The 16,717-nt window shown below is 24.6% G+C and overlaps 1 protein-coding gene across 1 annotated transcript; it reads right to left on the bottom strand.

Annotated features, from left to right (window-relative positions):
• On the bottom strand, window positions 1-14,039 carry LOC113554284 ((E3-independent) E2 ubiquitin-conjugating enzyme-like). Its single transcript, XM_026958050.1, has 21 exons — window positions 13,661-14,039; window positions 13,403-13,576; window positions 10,913-11,065; window positions 10,584-10,739; window positions 10,384-10,517; window positions 9,205-9,458; window positions 7,385-7,507; window positions 6,872-7,044; window positions 6,316-6,515; window positions 6,090-6,255; window positions 5,835-6,025; window positions 5,497-5,655; window positions 5,312-5,430; window positions 4,932-4,987; window positions 4,572-4,851; window positions 2,964-3,124; window positions 2,519-2,783; window positions 2,305-2,461; window positions 983-1,048; window positions 849-904; window positions 1-294 (listed from the first exon to the last, which is right to left on the bottom strand). The coding sequence occupies exons 1-21, from the start codon at window positions 13,865-13,867 to the stop codon at window positions 173-175; spliced, it is 3,372 nt and encodes a 1,123-aa protein (XP_026813851.1). The 5' UTR covers window positions 13,868-14,039; the 3' UTR covers window positions 1-172.
• Between the last annotated feature and the right edge of the window lie 2,678 nt (window positions 14,040-16,717).

The following is a 16,717-nucleotide window of genomic DNA, read 5'->3' as shown; positions in this document are numbered from 1 at the left end:
ATAACAGGCAATATAACTTTTAATAAATAATACATAAATATGTTGAAAGCTAGAGAAGTTGAACATAAAAAAAAATAAGTTTAAAAATAGTAGGTATATAGAAACAATAATTTTAATATGAAACTCATATGTTTTCCTTTAAATAGGATAAAGCAATAAGAATTACTTATAATTAATTAAACATGATATTCATAGAAATCAATACTTCTTTGTAATCTTTCAGTGCTTTGATGATTGATAAGCAGAAACCCTTGGAAAGAGGTAATAATGGATATCCAGGAACAAGTTTTTCATCTATAAATTCATTAAAAAAAAATATTGATATGATTATACAAATATTAAATAGCATAATTTGAAGTAAACTACAGTATTAATAAATACTGAACAAATCATTTTTTGTAAATGGAGATCTAAAATTCCAAAATTCTAAGAATGAGGGGGGGTATTTTATGTGATGTTACTAAATTTTATGGAATTTACAGTAAAACATTACATGATAAAAAACTCGTTTTTATGATATTATTTACTTAAAAAAAAAAAATGTTATGTGAAATACTTTTTGATTTTGAATGTAAAAACATTACATTAAACATCATATTTTAAATTATAATGTCTTAAAATCATAAATCATAAATAAAAATAGGAACTATTTTAGAAATAGATTTAGATAATATTTGTTGGGAGTTGGGACTATTACTACTGTTTAATATTTTGTGATATTAGAATATTACAAAAGTCTGTTTTACAATAAGTGACCATTATTCATAGTTAAACACTATAAGGGTCTTATTTAAACACATCTGTTGTGAAAAAATAATATTATTGATGAAAATTAGCTATTACATTACCTTCTGTTAATTCTCTTTCAGACATTTTAATCCAATTTTCAATTGTATTAATTAATCTAAAAATGTTCATAAATATATCATAAAAAAATTATTTAAATAATTTTATTATAAAGTTTAAACATATAAAAACATACTTTGGACCATGTGTTTTTACGTGTTCCAGTATTTCTTCTTTAAAATACCCTGTATTTTTAATATCCCTAAAATACAAAATAAAAATAATATTAAAATTAATAATGATAATTTTATGTTGATATAAAAATAATAGGTGTTCTCTAAAGAGGATCTTTTTTTGTAATCTCAAATAACTGGTAATTATTATTTTGGAGTGATTTTTAGTTTTTCATGCACTTACTTGTATCAAATGTTAAATTTTTTATGATAATTGATTAGTTAATTTTATTTTTAATTGAATATTAATCATTTGAAAAATGTATTATATTTCACATTGGCTCAAACATTAAAACCGAAAGAATTATAAATTTCCAAAAATAGCCATAGATGCTTATGTTTATTAAATATTTTTCAAAACTAACAATAACTTAAAGCAAGGTTGCCAACCTATTCAAACAAGTGGACTACTTTCAAAATTAGAAGTCTCTGGTGATCAACATCTAGGATAATTTAGGTCTTTAGAAGGAGATTTATTTGATAAGCAAAAAAAAGATCTAAATTTATAACAATAATCCAATATTCTAATAGAACAGATAAAAAGTAAAAAAAAAAAAATGGATGTTTAGTTTGATGTTTGAAAATTAAAAGCGTGTCTCGGCATAATCATAACACTTATCTTTCATGTCATTAAAAAAAAACTCCTATTTCAAATTAAAATTATAAATTTTGAATTCATTTTAAAGTTGTAAAAATTTAAAATCCTAAATAAAATCAGTAAAAACAAAAATTTATGAAATATACAATACATGAGACTAATTGACAGTCATGTTATAAGTTATAACAGACAATAATAAATTATTGACTATCCTGATTGACCGATAATAGTAAATTTTTAGAATACAATATAGCAATTTGTATTATTCATTTATTTATTACCCAATTGACCGATAGTAGTAAAATTAATTTTTATTAAGATTGATCAGTAGATAGCAATCAACTGTTTGGCGATCACTGATTTAAAATATTATGCAACATATCAATGTCTATTTTGACTCCTAAGAGTGATTATTTATAATAATTTTATTTTCACATAACTTTAATCTAATCTTTACCTTAACTTAATAAAAAATTAAAATAATATTTAATCCTTTGATTATGGCTGTTGCATATATACAAAATCAAAAAAAACATCACTAAGATTCCACTGTCGCATAGCTTTTTTTTTTTTATTAAAAATTTATAGAATAGAAATATCCAATAAAATTAATTTAATGCAGTACAGCCAGGTATAGTCATATTTTAATATAGAAGTCAAAAGGTTAAATTTTTTTAATAAACTTACGAATAATGCATTAAGTTTAACATATTTGTCATTGATTGCACTACTTTGATCAGAGCCATTTCATTGTAAACACGAGAGTTTTCTTTTGCAAGCTTTTGACCACGTTGAGAATCAAATCCAGCTTCATTATAATATGGCTCACTCACCAATATCAGTCCTGAAACAATTATATAATATTAATATTGAAGTAGGTATAAAATTGCATTTTTATCACCTTGTATTGATACTAGAAGCTGTAATAAATTAGAATCATTAGGTGACCATAATTCAACACCATGACCAGACCAAGTACCTAAAAGACTAAGGCATACTTTTCCATCTTCGTATAGATTTGGATTCAATCGGTCATCACAATAACTATAATAATGACAGAGAGGAGGTTGAATTGGATAGGTAGGTGGAATTTTGACATCAAATAAAAACAAACCACCAGCATATGGAGTTTTTTCTGGTCCTCTAATCATTATAGAAAACAAATCCTAAAATAACAAAATAATTAAGGTACACATTAAAAGAATATACTATTATATTTTTAACTTCATCTAATAATTATTATTCCTATTATTTAAATAATAATTAACAATGCTAAAAATAATAAGCTTATTTATTTTTGTATAGTTTTTTTTTTCTACACATAATAATAAAATATTATTAATTACCACGCGATTTTCAAAAGTTTTCACCCAAATTCCTGCTGGTAAACTTTTTTGAAGTATTTGGATGTCTTTGGCAATAACTTTTGGTAATGATGAATGTAAATTATCCTTATCATTTATATATTTGTGTGAATTATCCCTAAGTGTATCAACCACATCAAAAACTATAAAAAAAATTAATAAAATTGAAAAACAGCCAATTTAATTTTCTACTTCAGATTTTATTATTTGAATAACAAACATAGAATCATTTTATATAATGTCTAATAGGATGCTAACCATGCATGTGTTGTCCTACCTTAAAAACCCTGCATTTAACATTATTTTATTCCAATTTAAAGAATATTAACTACAGACATAAATTTTACCGCTATCACTAACATTATTAATTTCTATATGCAATGTAATTTTCATATAATTCAACAGCATAAGAAATGTATGGGAAAAATTAATTTAAAATTACCAAATTAGGAAATTATTAATAACATTAACCACAAATTTTATACTTAGAAAAATAGAAACTGATGAATTTCGCTTTAAACACTTATGATTGGTTTTATAAATGGGTTAATGATTTATCATTGCATTAAAATTTAATACTCCTACCATATTGCATATTTGAAACTTTATTTAAAGCTGAGTTTTTGTGTTTTATAATTTTACTAAGGTAAACAATATTTTCTTTAATTTTTTAGTCATATTAATAGAAATAATCAAAATGTTTTAGATCTAATGAATGAAGCAAATATTAACACACTTAATTTATTTTTTAGAACATTTTTATGATAGAGTTTATGTTGTAGCCTAGTTGTAACCTCTCAGCTGAACGGAGTATATTCAAATTTATCTTTAATTTTCACTAAAATTAAAATGTAATTGGTTGTGGTAAATCATGGAAATGTTCTAATGTGTACAGTAGAAGTTGCTTAATGGGAACAAATAGCTTATTTGTTATTTGACTGCTTGTCCTAAACAAATTTATTCATTACATTATATGTATATCAGTTTATTGGGATAGTCAGATAATGGAAACAGATAGATCACTGCCTAATATGTCCCAATTAAGCGGACACTACACTCGCATGTATTGTCTACATCTTACACAAGTAAAACAGAAAAAGCTGTTTTACGCGGGATAGAACCACTCAGGATGTAGTGTTAAGAATACAAATTGATATACAATATAGTTGAGAAAATTATCTATGAAATATTTTTTTTATTTTTTCAATATTGGTATAAAAAAAAAATTATTCAAATTTAAAAATAATGGATTTTGAAACAATAAGAACTTCTTTTCATATAAGTGATATCAAAAAATAAAAATGATGTAATAATAATATAATAATATTATATTGTATATTAATTTGGAATCTTAAATATTAATATAGCCCGAGTGGTTCTATTTCGCACAAAACAGTTTATGCTATGTTTTACATGTGTAAGACGGAGACAACACATGTGTGCGTAGCTTCTTCTTAGTCTAATGTTAATTGAGAAGTAATGTTTTTGTTTGATACACATAAAAAATTATACATGAAAAGTAAAAAACAAAACATGTTCTATTTTAAGTTTGAATTTATGTATAATATAGGTATTTTCAGTTATACAAACCTCCAGCTTCTTCGGGTTTGGTTATAACTTGGAAAACTGGTTCTGTAACTGTTTCTACTTTAATAATACGACATTCGGTAGAATCGAATTCAATTACAGGAAGTGCTGACGTTGGCTCAGTTATATCCATTATTTCAATACCAAAATCATCATGTTCATTTTGGTTTTTTGTATCATAATTTTTTTGTACTACTTCATATAAACCATATGATTCATTGAAAGCTCGATTAACTTTCTTTATGAAATCTGATACAAATTGTTTTAATTTAGTTACACTGTCCTACAAATAAATAAGTTATTATAAAAATTAAACATAAAATACTAAATAGCATGAACTTAAATATTATTTAATTTACTTACTTTAATTAAAGTCTCATATGATAGCTCTTCTTCTTCAGCTCTTTCACTTTTATTATCTATAAATACAGTAACGTACATTTAAATATAAGAAAACTTAGATAATGTATCAAGAATGGAGCCATTATTTATCATGTTTTGTAAATATGCAACTTTTAATAATCTGACTTATTATTACACAATAGTTAGGTATGAACAATACACAAATTATCTATCAATCATTTTGAAATTATTTAATTTTATGTCAAAATTACTTGCGCATGCCTGTACAGTAATAATGCTATCAATCTAGTTCTGTCAGCTAATTATGGCTCCATCTATATAATATCATATATAATATAAATAACGTGATCTAAGAAATTAAAAACAATAAAATACAATACCTATTCTTGAGATTATTTTGTTTATTAATTTGGAGATATTATCCATGAGATCCTTATACCATGTTTCTATTTCTTTATATTCTGAAGTTGGTAAACACGAACTAATGTTAAATCCTAACCTATGTATCAGTATACCGTTTTTATATTTAAAATTGTAAAATAATTTTAAGATCCAATGACATTACCTATATTGTTCCAAAGCTTTTTTTAATTTAATAACTTTATCCATGTCACAATTTTGTTCAACAGCATCTAAGAATAAATTTATACTTGTAGCAGATTGTTTTAGTAATTGTAGTAATAATTTTGGATATCTCTGATCATCTTCTCGGTCACAGCTTTTACTATATTACATAAACAAATATAATATGAAAACAAAATTACTTGGAAAATTTATTAATTAGAATATATATTAATGAGATACTTATAATTAAATTCTGTGTTTAAAATTAATTTATGCAAATAGATAGTAATGTTATTTAGGTTGTTATAACTTAGGTAAATATAAGTTTAATTTAATTACTTAGATGACCCAGGACTGGTTACAGACATCCAATCTTCAGATAAGTCATCTTCGACAGCAAGAGGTGCATCATCATCTTCATCCTCATATTCTTCATCTTGAAAACTGAAGCCATCATCATTCACTTTGACAACAAACAATTCTTGAGGCCAACATTCGGTTTTTTCACCATTCACCCACATCACTAAAATCTAAATATTTAAAATAATACATAAATAATAAATATAAATAAATGAATAATATGAAAAAAATTACCCTGCCATCAGGCCCTGCACTTAAAACTTGTCCGGCAGTTAAGGTATTTAAACCAGGGTTCATATCAGGATTAATGTGTATAATAAGACAACCAGATTTAAAATGAAAATCAGGATGATCTCGTAAGTCATATACACTAAAATAAGTTTTTTCAATAGGATTTGGCCTACAAAAACAGTTTGATTAAGTATTGATTTTAAAAAATATTATTATAATTAATTCATACAATGAAGGATTTTCAGGATAAACTTTAAACCATTGTATATGAGCAGTGCGTTCTGCGTGGTCAACAGATTCTACAACACCATAAACATCAGATGAAGGATTTTTATCAGTAACAAAATCGCCAGGAAAAAACTCAAGATCATCAAGAGTTTGTACTGGGTAGAGATCAGTAGAAGAAACTCCAGTTTCTCTAGTACCATCCTATAAACAAATAGGTTCAGTATTATAAAAATTTTATCTAAATAAAAAAATACTAGATACATATATAAATAAACTGAGCATTAGAAATTATCCCATTTCCTATACTTGTTATCCAGTTTCCCCTTTATATTGGGATTTATCACATAGTGATGTTCTGCAATTTAATTTGATATGTTGTACTCCAAGTAGATCTCCAATCTAAGATATTATGTTCTGTGACTAGTGATTAGTTATCTTTGGTTGGTATTAATTATAGTTGGGAATCTCTATGTTAAGATTGTACAAATCAAAAACTGAATTTGGTTAGTGCTCAGTATATTATTGTTTGGAGTATAAAAATGAATTTATTTACATACCTGCCATATAACATCTACCATAGATTTTGTGTAACAAATCTCAACTACAACTTTGGAATTCGGTTTAGTTTTTACTTTGGGTACATTGAATTGTTTACTTTTTTTAATTAATGATTTCCACATACGGTTTCTCTTTAGTCGGTTTGATTTTAATATATGTACACAATTATTGCCTAAAGAACATATTAGTAATTGGTTATAATTTAAAAAAAAAAACAGTATAGTATGTAATAGATAATAAATGTGTATTATATCTTATTATAAAAAACAAAATATATATTATAAAATATGATTTTTTAAAACATGCATGTAATGCTTGTCCATAACTGAAAGTCTGTTACAGATAGGTCAAAATACATGGGAATACTTTTTACCGTGAAACTATCATATAATTTATTAATAAAAATGTTGTTTTTTAACAACTTGAAACTATATAAAAATCAAAATTTGAATATATACATAATTTAAGCATAATATATATTACCAAATAGTTTTATAATTATAATTTTTTACCTGTTGTACTTGTGGATGATTTAAATTCACATTTTTTGGATAATATTGCTAATTTATTTACGAATCTATTATTTCTTTGTAATTGCATTGTTGGCACATTTCTATTAGATACATTTTGTGTACCTATAAAACATTCAACACTATATTAATTATTCTGATATATACTCTATAACAGGGGTAGCCAAACCGCAGCTCGCGTCATAGACTTTTGCAACTCGCATCGCATCTTATCATAACATTTTTACAAAAAAAATTTTTTAATATGAATTTATGTAAATGAAAGTATAATTTACAATATCATATATATATATAAATTATATAATAATAGGATCTTATTTTTTTACATTTTGGCTTTTCCATGTTTATTAATATATTTGGTGGCCCGAGTCTCTTCTCGCTGGCCACCCCTGCTCTATAATATATTATATCAAGGTGTCTTTGAAAAATATAATTCATTGTTTAGTTAATTAATGTTAATTGGCAGTCATTTTAATTAAATATGAAAATAACAAGCCAAATAATTATAATAGTTATTAGTTAATACCTTAACTCAGTGTTTCTCAACCGGTGTGCTGCAAGTCGCAACCGTGGTACACGCGTTAAGTATAATTAGGTGTTAAAAATACAAATTTCTCAGTAAAAATGTTGTTTTTTGAGTTCCATCAAAATGTATGGTTATAAGAAATGTGCCGTGAGCATAAAAAGGCTGAGAAACACTGCCTTAATTATTACAATTTTAGCGTTATTTACAATAATAAAATAAAATATTTAATTAATTTAAGGTGCAAAAAATGTTGATGGATCATTGAGATTAATTAAGCAAGTTTCAAAAATGTCACTTCATTTTTTTGAAAAATTCTAGATTCTGAATAAAGTAAAGGGTGTATGAATTTTACCTTAGCATAAGATAGCAATCTAATCGTATATATTGTACAAATTTGAAGACAATAAAAATTATGTTGAGCAAAGCTCAGAAATTTTATATTTTAAATAGGTATTTGTATAGAAATAACAATAACATACCAAGAATCATAAATAATAAAATATAATATAATAACAACAAAAGTGTATAATTAAAATAAAATTTAAATATAGATTAAAATAATAGTTTTGCGAAATGAGCTGAAATTATTATTATATCAAGCAAATTACGTTTAAAATTGAAGAGGAGAGAAAATTGCAGATTGAGGTTATATTTATTGTGATTTAAAATACTAAAAGCTACTGATAGGATATGTATGGTTGATTCGAAATTATAGATGAATTCAAAAAATTTAATTATAGTGGGATAAAAAAATGATAAAAAGTATAGTTAAGTTAAAAACTCAGTTTTTTCAATCTTTAAATTTTTTTTTTTTTGTATTAGTGAATCAATGAGAAAATAAAAAAGTACATTATATATTTTTACTTGCATTTGTAAAAATTTTTATTTTTACTCAATTAATAAATAGTGGTATAATACTTTAATCTTAAGAGACTTGGAAAAGTTACAAAGTTTATATGCTCCGGCCCACGAGAGAGCACTACTCCTTTATGCATACAAATGATTGATATCCGGGGTTTTGTACCCACATTTCTCCCACTCTACCACCTAGTTCTGCCGTAAATACGTGGGAATTCGCGAGAACGGACGAATTTTGGTCGCCGCCCAGAAGTGATCTCTCGTGAGCCGGAGTGTGGTCTAATTTTGATAATTTTTTTTATACTAAAAAATATAAATTTTTAAATAATTATCAAATATTAACTGAAAACTACCATCAAAATAAAAAATAAACACCAATATTATATAAATTTAATATATTATAAAGTATAATACATACTTAATAAGTCATCTATATGATCCAACTCATTACAATTTGTATTTTTTAATGATTTTTTGGAACCTAACAGTTTGTTGTAATGCTTATCTTTATTTGTTTTACTATTCAATGAACCTGGTCCAATATTAAAAGCTTCCATACATTTAGATCGCCACTGTTTCATTGTCATTAAATTATCTGTATCTTTAATTGTATACCAATGTGTATCTCCCACTTGAATTGAACATGACTCAAATAAATCAATTGTTTTTAGTCTATAAATATAAAAACAGTTAAAAAGACCTAAAACACTTAAAATAATAAGATTTTCTAATTTTTATGATGATTAAAATAAATAACTAAAATATTAGTCATAATAAAATTTAAATTAATCTAAGGATATCATAAATATTTCAAACAAGACATCAACTATAAATAATCATATTATAATAAAGAATAAGTTATATTTTGTAATCATTAATCCAACATAACCTTACAAAGTGCATACAATTTTATTTTCTATAATAGCCTATAATTATATCTTATACTGCAGTAAACAGTATACAACAAAATAATCTGGTACTTATTATATAATACTCTGGGGTAGAGCTATACAGAGATAAGGATGGACAAGTGCCCCTTAAAAATTTGATTTTGCTCCTCTATTACCCCCCTATAAATAAATGTTAAAAATATGTAAGTAAATAAAGAAATTTTAAATCATTATTATTCATTTAAAGAGTTTTTAGACTTAAGAGTCTCAAGTTATATTATTTTAAGTTGAACTTATTTTCAAATTAAATATGCTTTTTTTGCACATTTAGAAGTAAAAATACTCAATTAAGTTAATACTAACTACACACCTTCTAAAATCTCATACAAATAAAAAAATAAAATGGAGGAAAATTCAAAGTTTTACTATAGTACTTTTGTGATAATAATATAGTAGGTATATTTTTTGATTATTTATTTAGAAATATAACATATTATACTCAAAACATTTTTAGCAATACTTTCCTGAAAATATGATATAAAAAATTAATGGGTGATCGAGTTTGACTATACATAAATGCCTCAATAAAAAAAAATATTGGTCTGGTATCCCCCTCTCCAATAAAAAATATCTGGCGTCGCCACTGGTAAAACTTAATACATTTATAAGACAATATATAATAAATATTAATCTTCTTTAGTACTCACTTTTTCAAATCATCACCAGAAAATACTCTTTCTGGCCAAGTTCCTACACGTGGCTTTGTTTTACTTGATGTTTGACAGTACCATTCAACTTCAACTGATGATACAATAAGATCTTGAACATAAACTTTGACCCACTACAATTTATGAATATAGTATAATTAGAACATCAAAATTAATTTATATAATTACTATTTTATTACCTTGGTTCCAAATTTATAGCTGATTTTCTTCTTATAATTATGCCATAGACATTTCATTAAGTTACTGATGGTTAAAAATTTTGCACTTTCTAGGGAATCTAGACACATTTTTAATTTTTGCCCATGATAAAATACATTGTCATCAATGGAAAAACTCTAAAATTTTATGAACATTAGAATTAAAATAAATTTGTTTTTATACTCTTTTATAAATGGTAATAACATAATGAACAATAAAAGGGAAATGTAAAAAATTGTATAATTTTAAGTATTCTGCAATTTTAATTTTTCTATAATATACTAAATTATTAATACAAATTTTGACTTACATCACTTGAAGATAGACTTATAAAGTCTCTTCGATATGGATCCTCTAACGTAAAAATAGATCCATCTTGTGAAACAAATGTAACTTTACATTTGATATCATAAATTCCACCGACCCATGATTCATAAAAAACTGAGGAATCAATTCCAAAGGGCTATAAATAAAATGTATTAGTCAATAATAGGTACTTCTAAAATTTGTATTAGTGAATTAACCAAGAACTATTATTTTTTATTAAAATAATAATTAATGATATCAATAAAAAAATTGCTTCCATAATATATTGTGTATCTTAAAAATATATACTACAAACATCTAGGTATCGAAATGTGTCACAATATGAAATCGAAAAATAAAATAAAAACTAGCATCAATAAACAAAAAAAGATTATTTATATAATGAACCAATTACGAGAGATAATAAAATACAAAAATATAAGAACGATATATTTAACTTTCTTTGAGTTCCTAATTACTTATGGAATAATTAGTTTGGGCGGAGTTTATGGTAATGCTCTAACACAGCTTCAAAAATGCCATAATACAATTATAAAAGTAACAAGTAAAAGAGATTGAAGATATTTTACTAAGAAATTATTTGAAGAGTTTAATATTTTCAATACAAATATTTTTCTAAAACATATACCATATATCTAATAAAACATTAACTATTAACCCCATAAAACATACTACACAATATTAGACATGTAACTATTAAATTCTATGTTGAATGCCTAAAAAAAACCAGCTATTGCAAGACATTAGAATTTGAAGACACAAATACACAAGTGATGTTTGAAATATGACTTTTCATATGTTCAAAAAATACCTTAATCACTGGCTTCAATGTGAATTTGATGCAACAAACACTATGCTTTATATTCATATACCTAAATTATTTAGCTTATATTATCATATTTGTTAAAATTATTTCTCTTTTTTAAATTATAATTGATAATATTTTAATATGTATTTAATAACAACATTTGAAAACAATTTACTTCTGGACCTCCGCATGAGTATCCACTCAGTGAGGCCAAGTAATCTTTTTTGATACTACATAAAATAAAAAGATGGGCAAATGGGTATCGCTCTGCTGTATAATAGAGATGGAGAGTAGGTCACTATAATGGATATGTTAAATTTGAATGCAATAACAGGTATCATTGTATACGAAAAACGATTCTGAACGGAGATGATTTGTCAGTCTAGGATAATTAGTAGGATATATAGTATTACTTATATTTAAATTGTAATATATCGTTGTTTTACTTGATTTTGTAAAAAAATAAATTTCATACTCTCATAAATTTTTTTCTATATTGACGCTGGAGTTTTTTTGTAGTTATTTGAAGAAAAAGTTATGGAGAACTTGTGTTGGTTTTCTTAACCTTAGATATAAATTACAAAAATGTTATGAATTTTCAACTTCAAAATTCCTTGCAAATTTTCACAATTTTGAATTTTGACATTTATTTTCTAAACATTTGAACTTTAAATGCTTATAAACAAAAATTGTGACTAACGATTTTTGATTTGTTTTTACTACGATAATATAATATGTATAACTTATAATAAACCGTCTATTAAATTTTAAATATTTTTTGGAAAGTTAATTTTTTTTTTAATCGGCATTTCAAGAAAAAAATTTTAGAGAAAAATCGAAAATTTCAATGGTCTATAAATAGTTTAAAATTCTAAATATTTTGAAAATTTATTCGTAAATAGACAACGCTAATATAAACATTTTGTAAAAATTTCAAGTATTTACAATGATTCATTTTTGAGTTACAGCAAAATCAAAAAATTGATTTTGTCAAAAAGTGGTAATGCGTAACAATTCCATTACTTTTTCAGTGTTTTTTTTTAACGTTTTTGAAAACTTATTGGACATTTTTTACTTTAGACCCCCCAAAGTACCAACTAGATTCAATTTCTTTTTCAAAGAGGGGCTAAAGTCAAAAATAAAAGCACTATAACTATTCTACAACGTCATGACAGATAAAAAAAAAACAAATACATCGTTGTAAAATCAATACATTTATCATCCCGTTCAGAATCTAAAATATTCTTTTCACAGAAAATATAAATAAGACCTATAAAATAATTATAATAAATATACTAATGGGATGGTTGGAAAATTTAAGGAATACAATAATTGATTTTATTATTTTATAAAGTTAATGATTAACATTTATGATAATATAAAGTTATTGTCTGTCACAAGTTGATATAAATATAAGAGAAGTATAAGAAGAGGTTAGTATTGAGTTGTGTAGGTTACTAAAATTGAAAATTAATTCATAATTTGTTTTTGAAAGACAGTTATAAAAAAGATAATCACTTAAAAAGAATTTATACTTATGATAAAGAAAAAGACTTAGTCTTAGTCTAATAATAAAATAGTACTTCTTAAAGCTAAATACTCCAGTAAAATCAAAAAACTTTAATAGGTATGTGATAATATTTAAAATATAAAATAGGTACATACTTTAGTGTGAGTAAAGTTTCGGGAATTGACATTTTCTATTATTTTGTTAGTATTAAGTATTTTTACTGTGGCATATATATCAATGTTTTCACAATATCCAAACTGACTAGGTTTGCCTTCACTAACTTTACGTACTACATCACCAGGCATTAATGATCGATCCATCAACACAACCTAGGAAATTAAAAAAAAAAAGTAAGGCTCTAGTTTCACTAGTTTCAACACTTAAATTGTTGATATATAAAAAAAATAATTTACTTTATCATCAGAAATAATTTCTTCAGCACCACTTGGATGCCAGATCACTTTGATCTCACTATGATTTTTGTATGAGCTCTTCTTCAACTCGGTTTCAGATCTCGATCTGTTTGTCGTTAAAACTAAACCATACTTGACTAGACCAGATTTTGAAGAAACCATGGCCACTTCATCTTCGTAAAAGAATTTTTCATCATCTTTTTCCATTATTTTATTATACGTAAATAAAAGCGGGTTGGATGAAAGTCCTAAACCGGCTTACATCAACGCACAATGTTTGTTATTACTTTTATAAAATAAAAGTAGGAGACATACGACTTAATTAGTAAAATATATAGAAATCCCTGATTGCCAATCTAAAAACAATTTTGGGTCTAAATCTAAATGATTTTATGATTCAGAAATACTGATAAACGTTACTATTATTATTTTTGAGTGATGCAATGAATAATCATATGGTCACATTGATTTGACATTTTCCACCAATCATATCGAACTACAAGGATACTGCATGCTATTTATTATGAATATATTTTTGGCGCTCAATTTTAAAATATAATAAGTCATCATTTTACTCTCAGTCTAGTTTTTTACTTTCAATTAATTCCATTTATGTGTTACACTGATCTTTATTAAATTATGTAACTGTTTTTTATTATTATCTAATAACAATTGTATTTGGCACTTCAAGACTATTAAAAAAAAAATCTGCTGTATAATTTTGGAACCTAGGACATTTTCTCTGCCATCCCCGTACATCCCTTCCATAAACAAACAGAACAATTTCCCACTGGATAAAAAGCTAAAAGTAAAAATATTAAACAATAATATACAATCAATAAATGTACAAATTAATTTTACATTATAATTATGTTTATTTTATTATATATATTATATTAAATTAGTATATAAATATAATTCAAAAATAAGGCCTAATAACAGTATTGCCAAATGGCCCAAATACCAATACAAAACTTACTAATGTAAAATATATATAATAAAAATATTAATCAATATACAATCACAAATGCAAAAAAATACACTTGATATTAAAATACAAAGTTAAATACCTAATATAAATCAAAAAACGGTAAAACCTAACTAATATGTTTTATTATGGTAAGATAGGACAAGGAAATCAAAAAATTTAGAGTATAATTATTGGAAAAACTTTGGCATAACTTTTTTAAACTGTCATCATTAGCAAAATTATTACGAAAATCTCCTACTCTACAATTTAAAATATTTTAGTAATGCATTTGAGTTGCTCATCTGTAGAGTTTCAATAAAAAACCAAATATTTGGATGATTAATTCGCATTACCTAGTGTAGTAAATTTATTATTCCACTTTTCCGAAATATTGTTTGTTCTACCTATATCTGTTTTAGATTACTTCCTTTAGATACGTTCCACGTGGAACGCGAATGACGATAGTTGATACTTTGATAGATGCCCGTATACTTCGGGTAAAACCAAAGAATCTATTTTCCAACCCAATATTTATATACCCTATATATTATTAATTGTTATGAATACTATATAAATATATAATGCATTAATGCGTAGGTTGTAGGTATAAAATATAAATGTATAATATATTATTATTATGTATGTAGATAGGTAATAAATAATAATGCATAATATTTATTATTTCTAAATTTTTATTAGATTATACCATGAAATATACGTCTAAAATCATTGATCAAAGCTATTTCCAACTTCCCAGATAATGTTTTTTTCGTTAGTAGGTATAATAAAACATATTATAAATATAGTTATATATAAATATATAATAGGTACGTATCGGCGTATGTGGGTATTCAATTATACAATTATGCTTGTAATTCAGAATAATTCTATATTTCTTACATTTCTATGATGTCGTTATAGATTACCTACGGTTACACTTAGTACAATATTTTATAATATTATATCTTCAATGGATGACAAACGATTAAGTAATTTAATGGTCATAGCGATAGAAAAAGAAGATAACAAAATAAATTTAGACGAAGTAGCAGATAGATTTTCTAAAATAAAAACTAGATGATATAAGCAGTATACTAGAATAGCATAATTAATTTTAAAAAACTAATGTATTTTGTATAAAATATTGTATTATTATTTATTATAATATGTTATAATAAATAAATAAAATATATTAATTTTATTTGGAATAAATTGCATTGATTAAATATAAGTACCTATACTAAATATTTTTGTATCTACTTATAATTCCAAAAGGCAAATAAATTATTAATGAATAATTTGAATTTATTAAAATATACCCTTCTGTATTTAATATTTAGAAAAAATTGGCCTGCTTAAATTTTGGCACCCTATTATAAAACTCAAATGGTGCCATTGAGTTCTTGTAACACTTTTTAATACTACATATTAGTTTAACTTTTTGGATATAAGCACCTAAACTTGATCTACAAAATGATACTATAACACTAAACAGTTCACAGTAATGTGTACCATCTAAAAGTATAAACACAACTTTGTTGAAGCACAGAAATATACCTTATATTGGTGTGTTCAAGATATGGGTAAATCCAGATATCTGAGATATCATTACTGGTAGCATTGGTTTATAAATATATAGTATTTTCCTCATCAAAAGTATTTCAACAAGTGTCTATTCCATTTTGTAATTTTTAAATGTTAATAAGTTAGATTAACAGAAATAATAACATATTTAAAACTTAAAACACAAAAATGTTGTAAAATAATATTTTTCAAATATCTATATTATATGCAATGTATTCATATGTATGACGTATGTTGTATGTATAATAATTATATAATACACAGATTATCCCATAAGGATTTACCCATAGCAACAGCTTTTTATTATTATTTTTTTGGGCTGGGAGAGGGTGAAAAATTTATGTAAACGAAATCAAGCTTTTTGTTCTTATTTGCTAAATCATCAATCCCTTTGATGGGTGGGTGGAAACCCCCAACTATTTGAACTATATCAAAATAACGGAGACATCATAATTATGTTTGTTTTTCTGAAATTTTTGATATTTCAACATTTTATTTTCATA

This window comes from Rhopalosiphum maidis, chromosome 2 (genome assembly GCF_003676215.2).
Source record: "Rhopalosiphum maidis isolate BTI-1 chromosome 2, ASM367621v3, whole genome shotgun sequence".
Taxonomy (NCBI): domain Eukaryota; kingdom Metazoa; phylum Arthropoda; class Insecta; order Hemiptera; family Aphididae; genus Rhopalosiphum; species Rhopalosiphum maidis.
Note: the sequence above shows the minus strand (reverse complement) of the source record. Positions and strands in the feature narration are given on the sequence as shown.

Excerpts from the sequence above, each read along its gene's own strand:
- LOC113554284 (XM_026958050.1), bottom strand. The coding sequence starts at position 13,867 with ATGGAAAAAGATGATGAAAAATTCTTTTACGAAGATGAAGTGGCCATG. Across the intron at positions 9,459-10,383 it reads TCTGGTGATGATTTGAAAAA|ACTAAAAACAATTGATTTAT; the intron begins GTGAGTACTAAA and ends TTATATTTATAG. Across the intron at positions 2,784-2,963 it reads AAACTTTTGAAAATCGCGTG|GATTTGTTTTCTATAATGAT; the intron begins GTAATTAATAAT and ends TTGTTATTTTAG.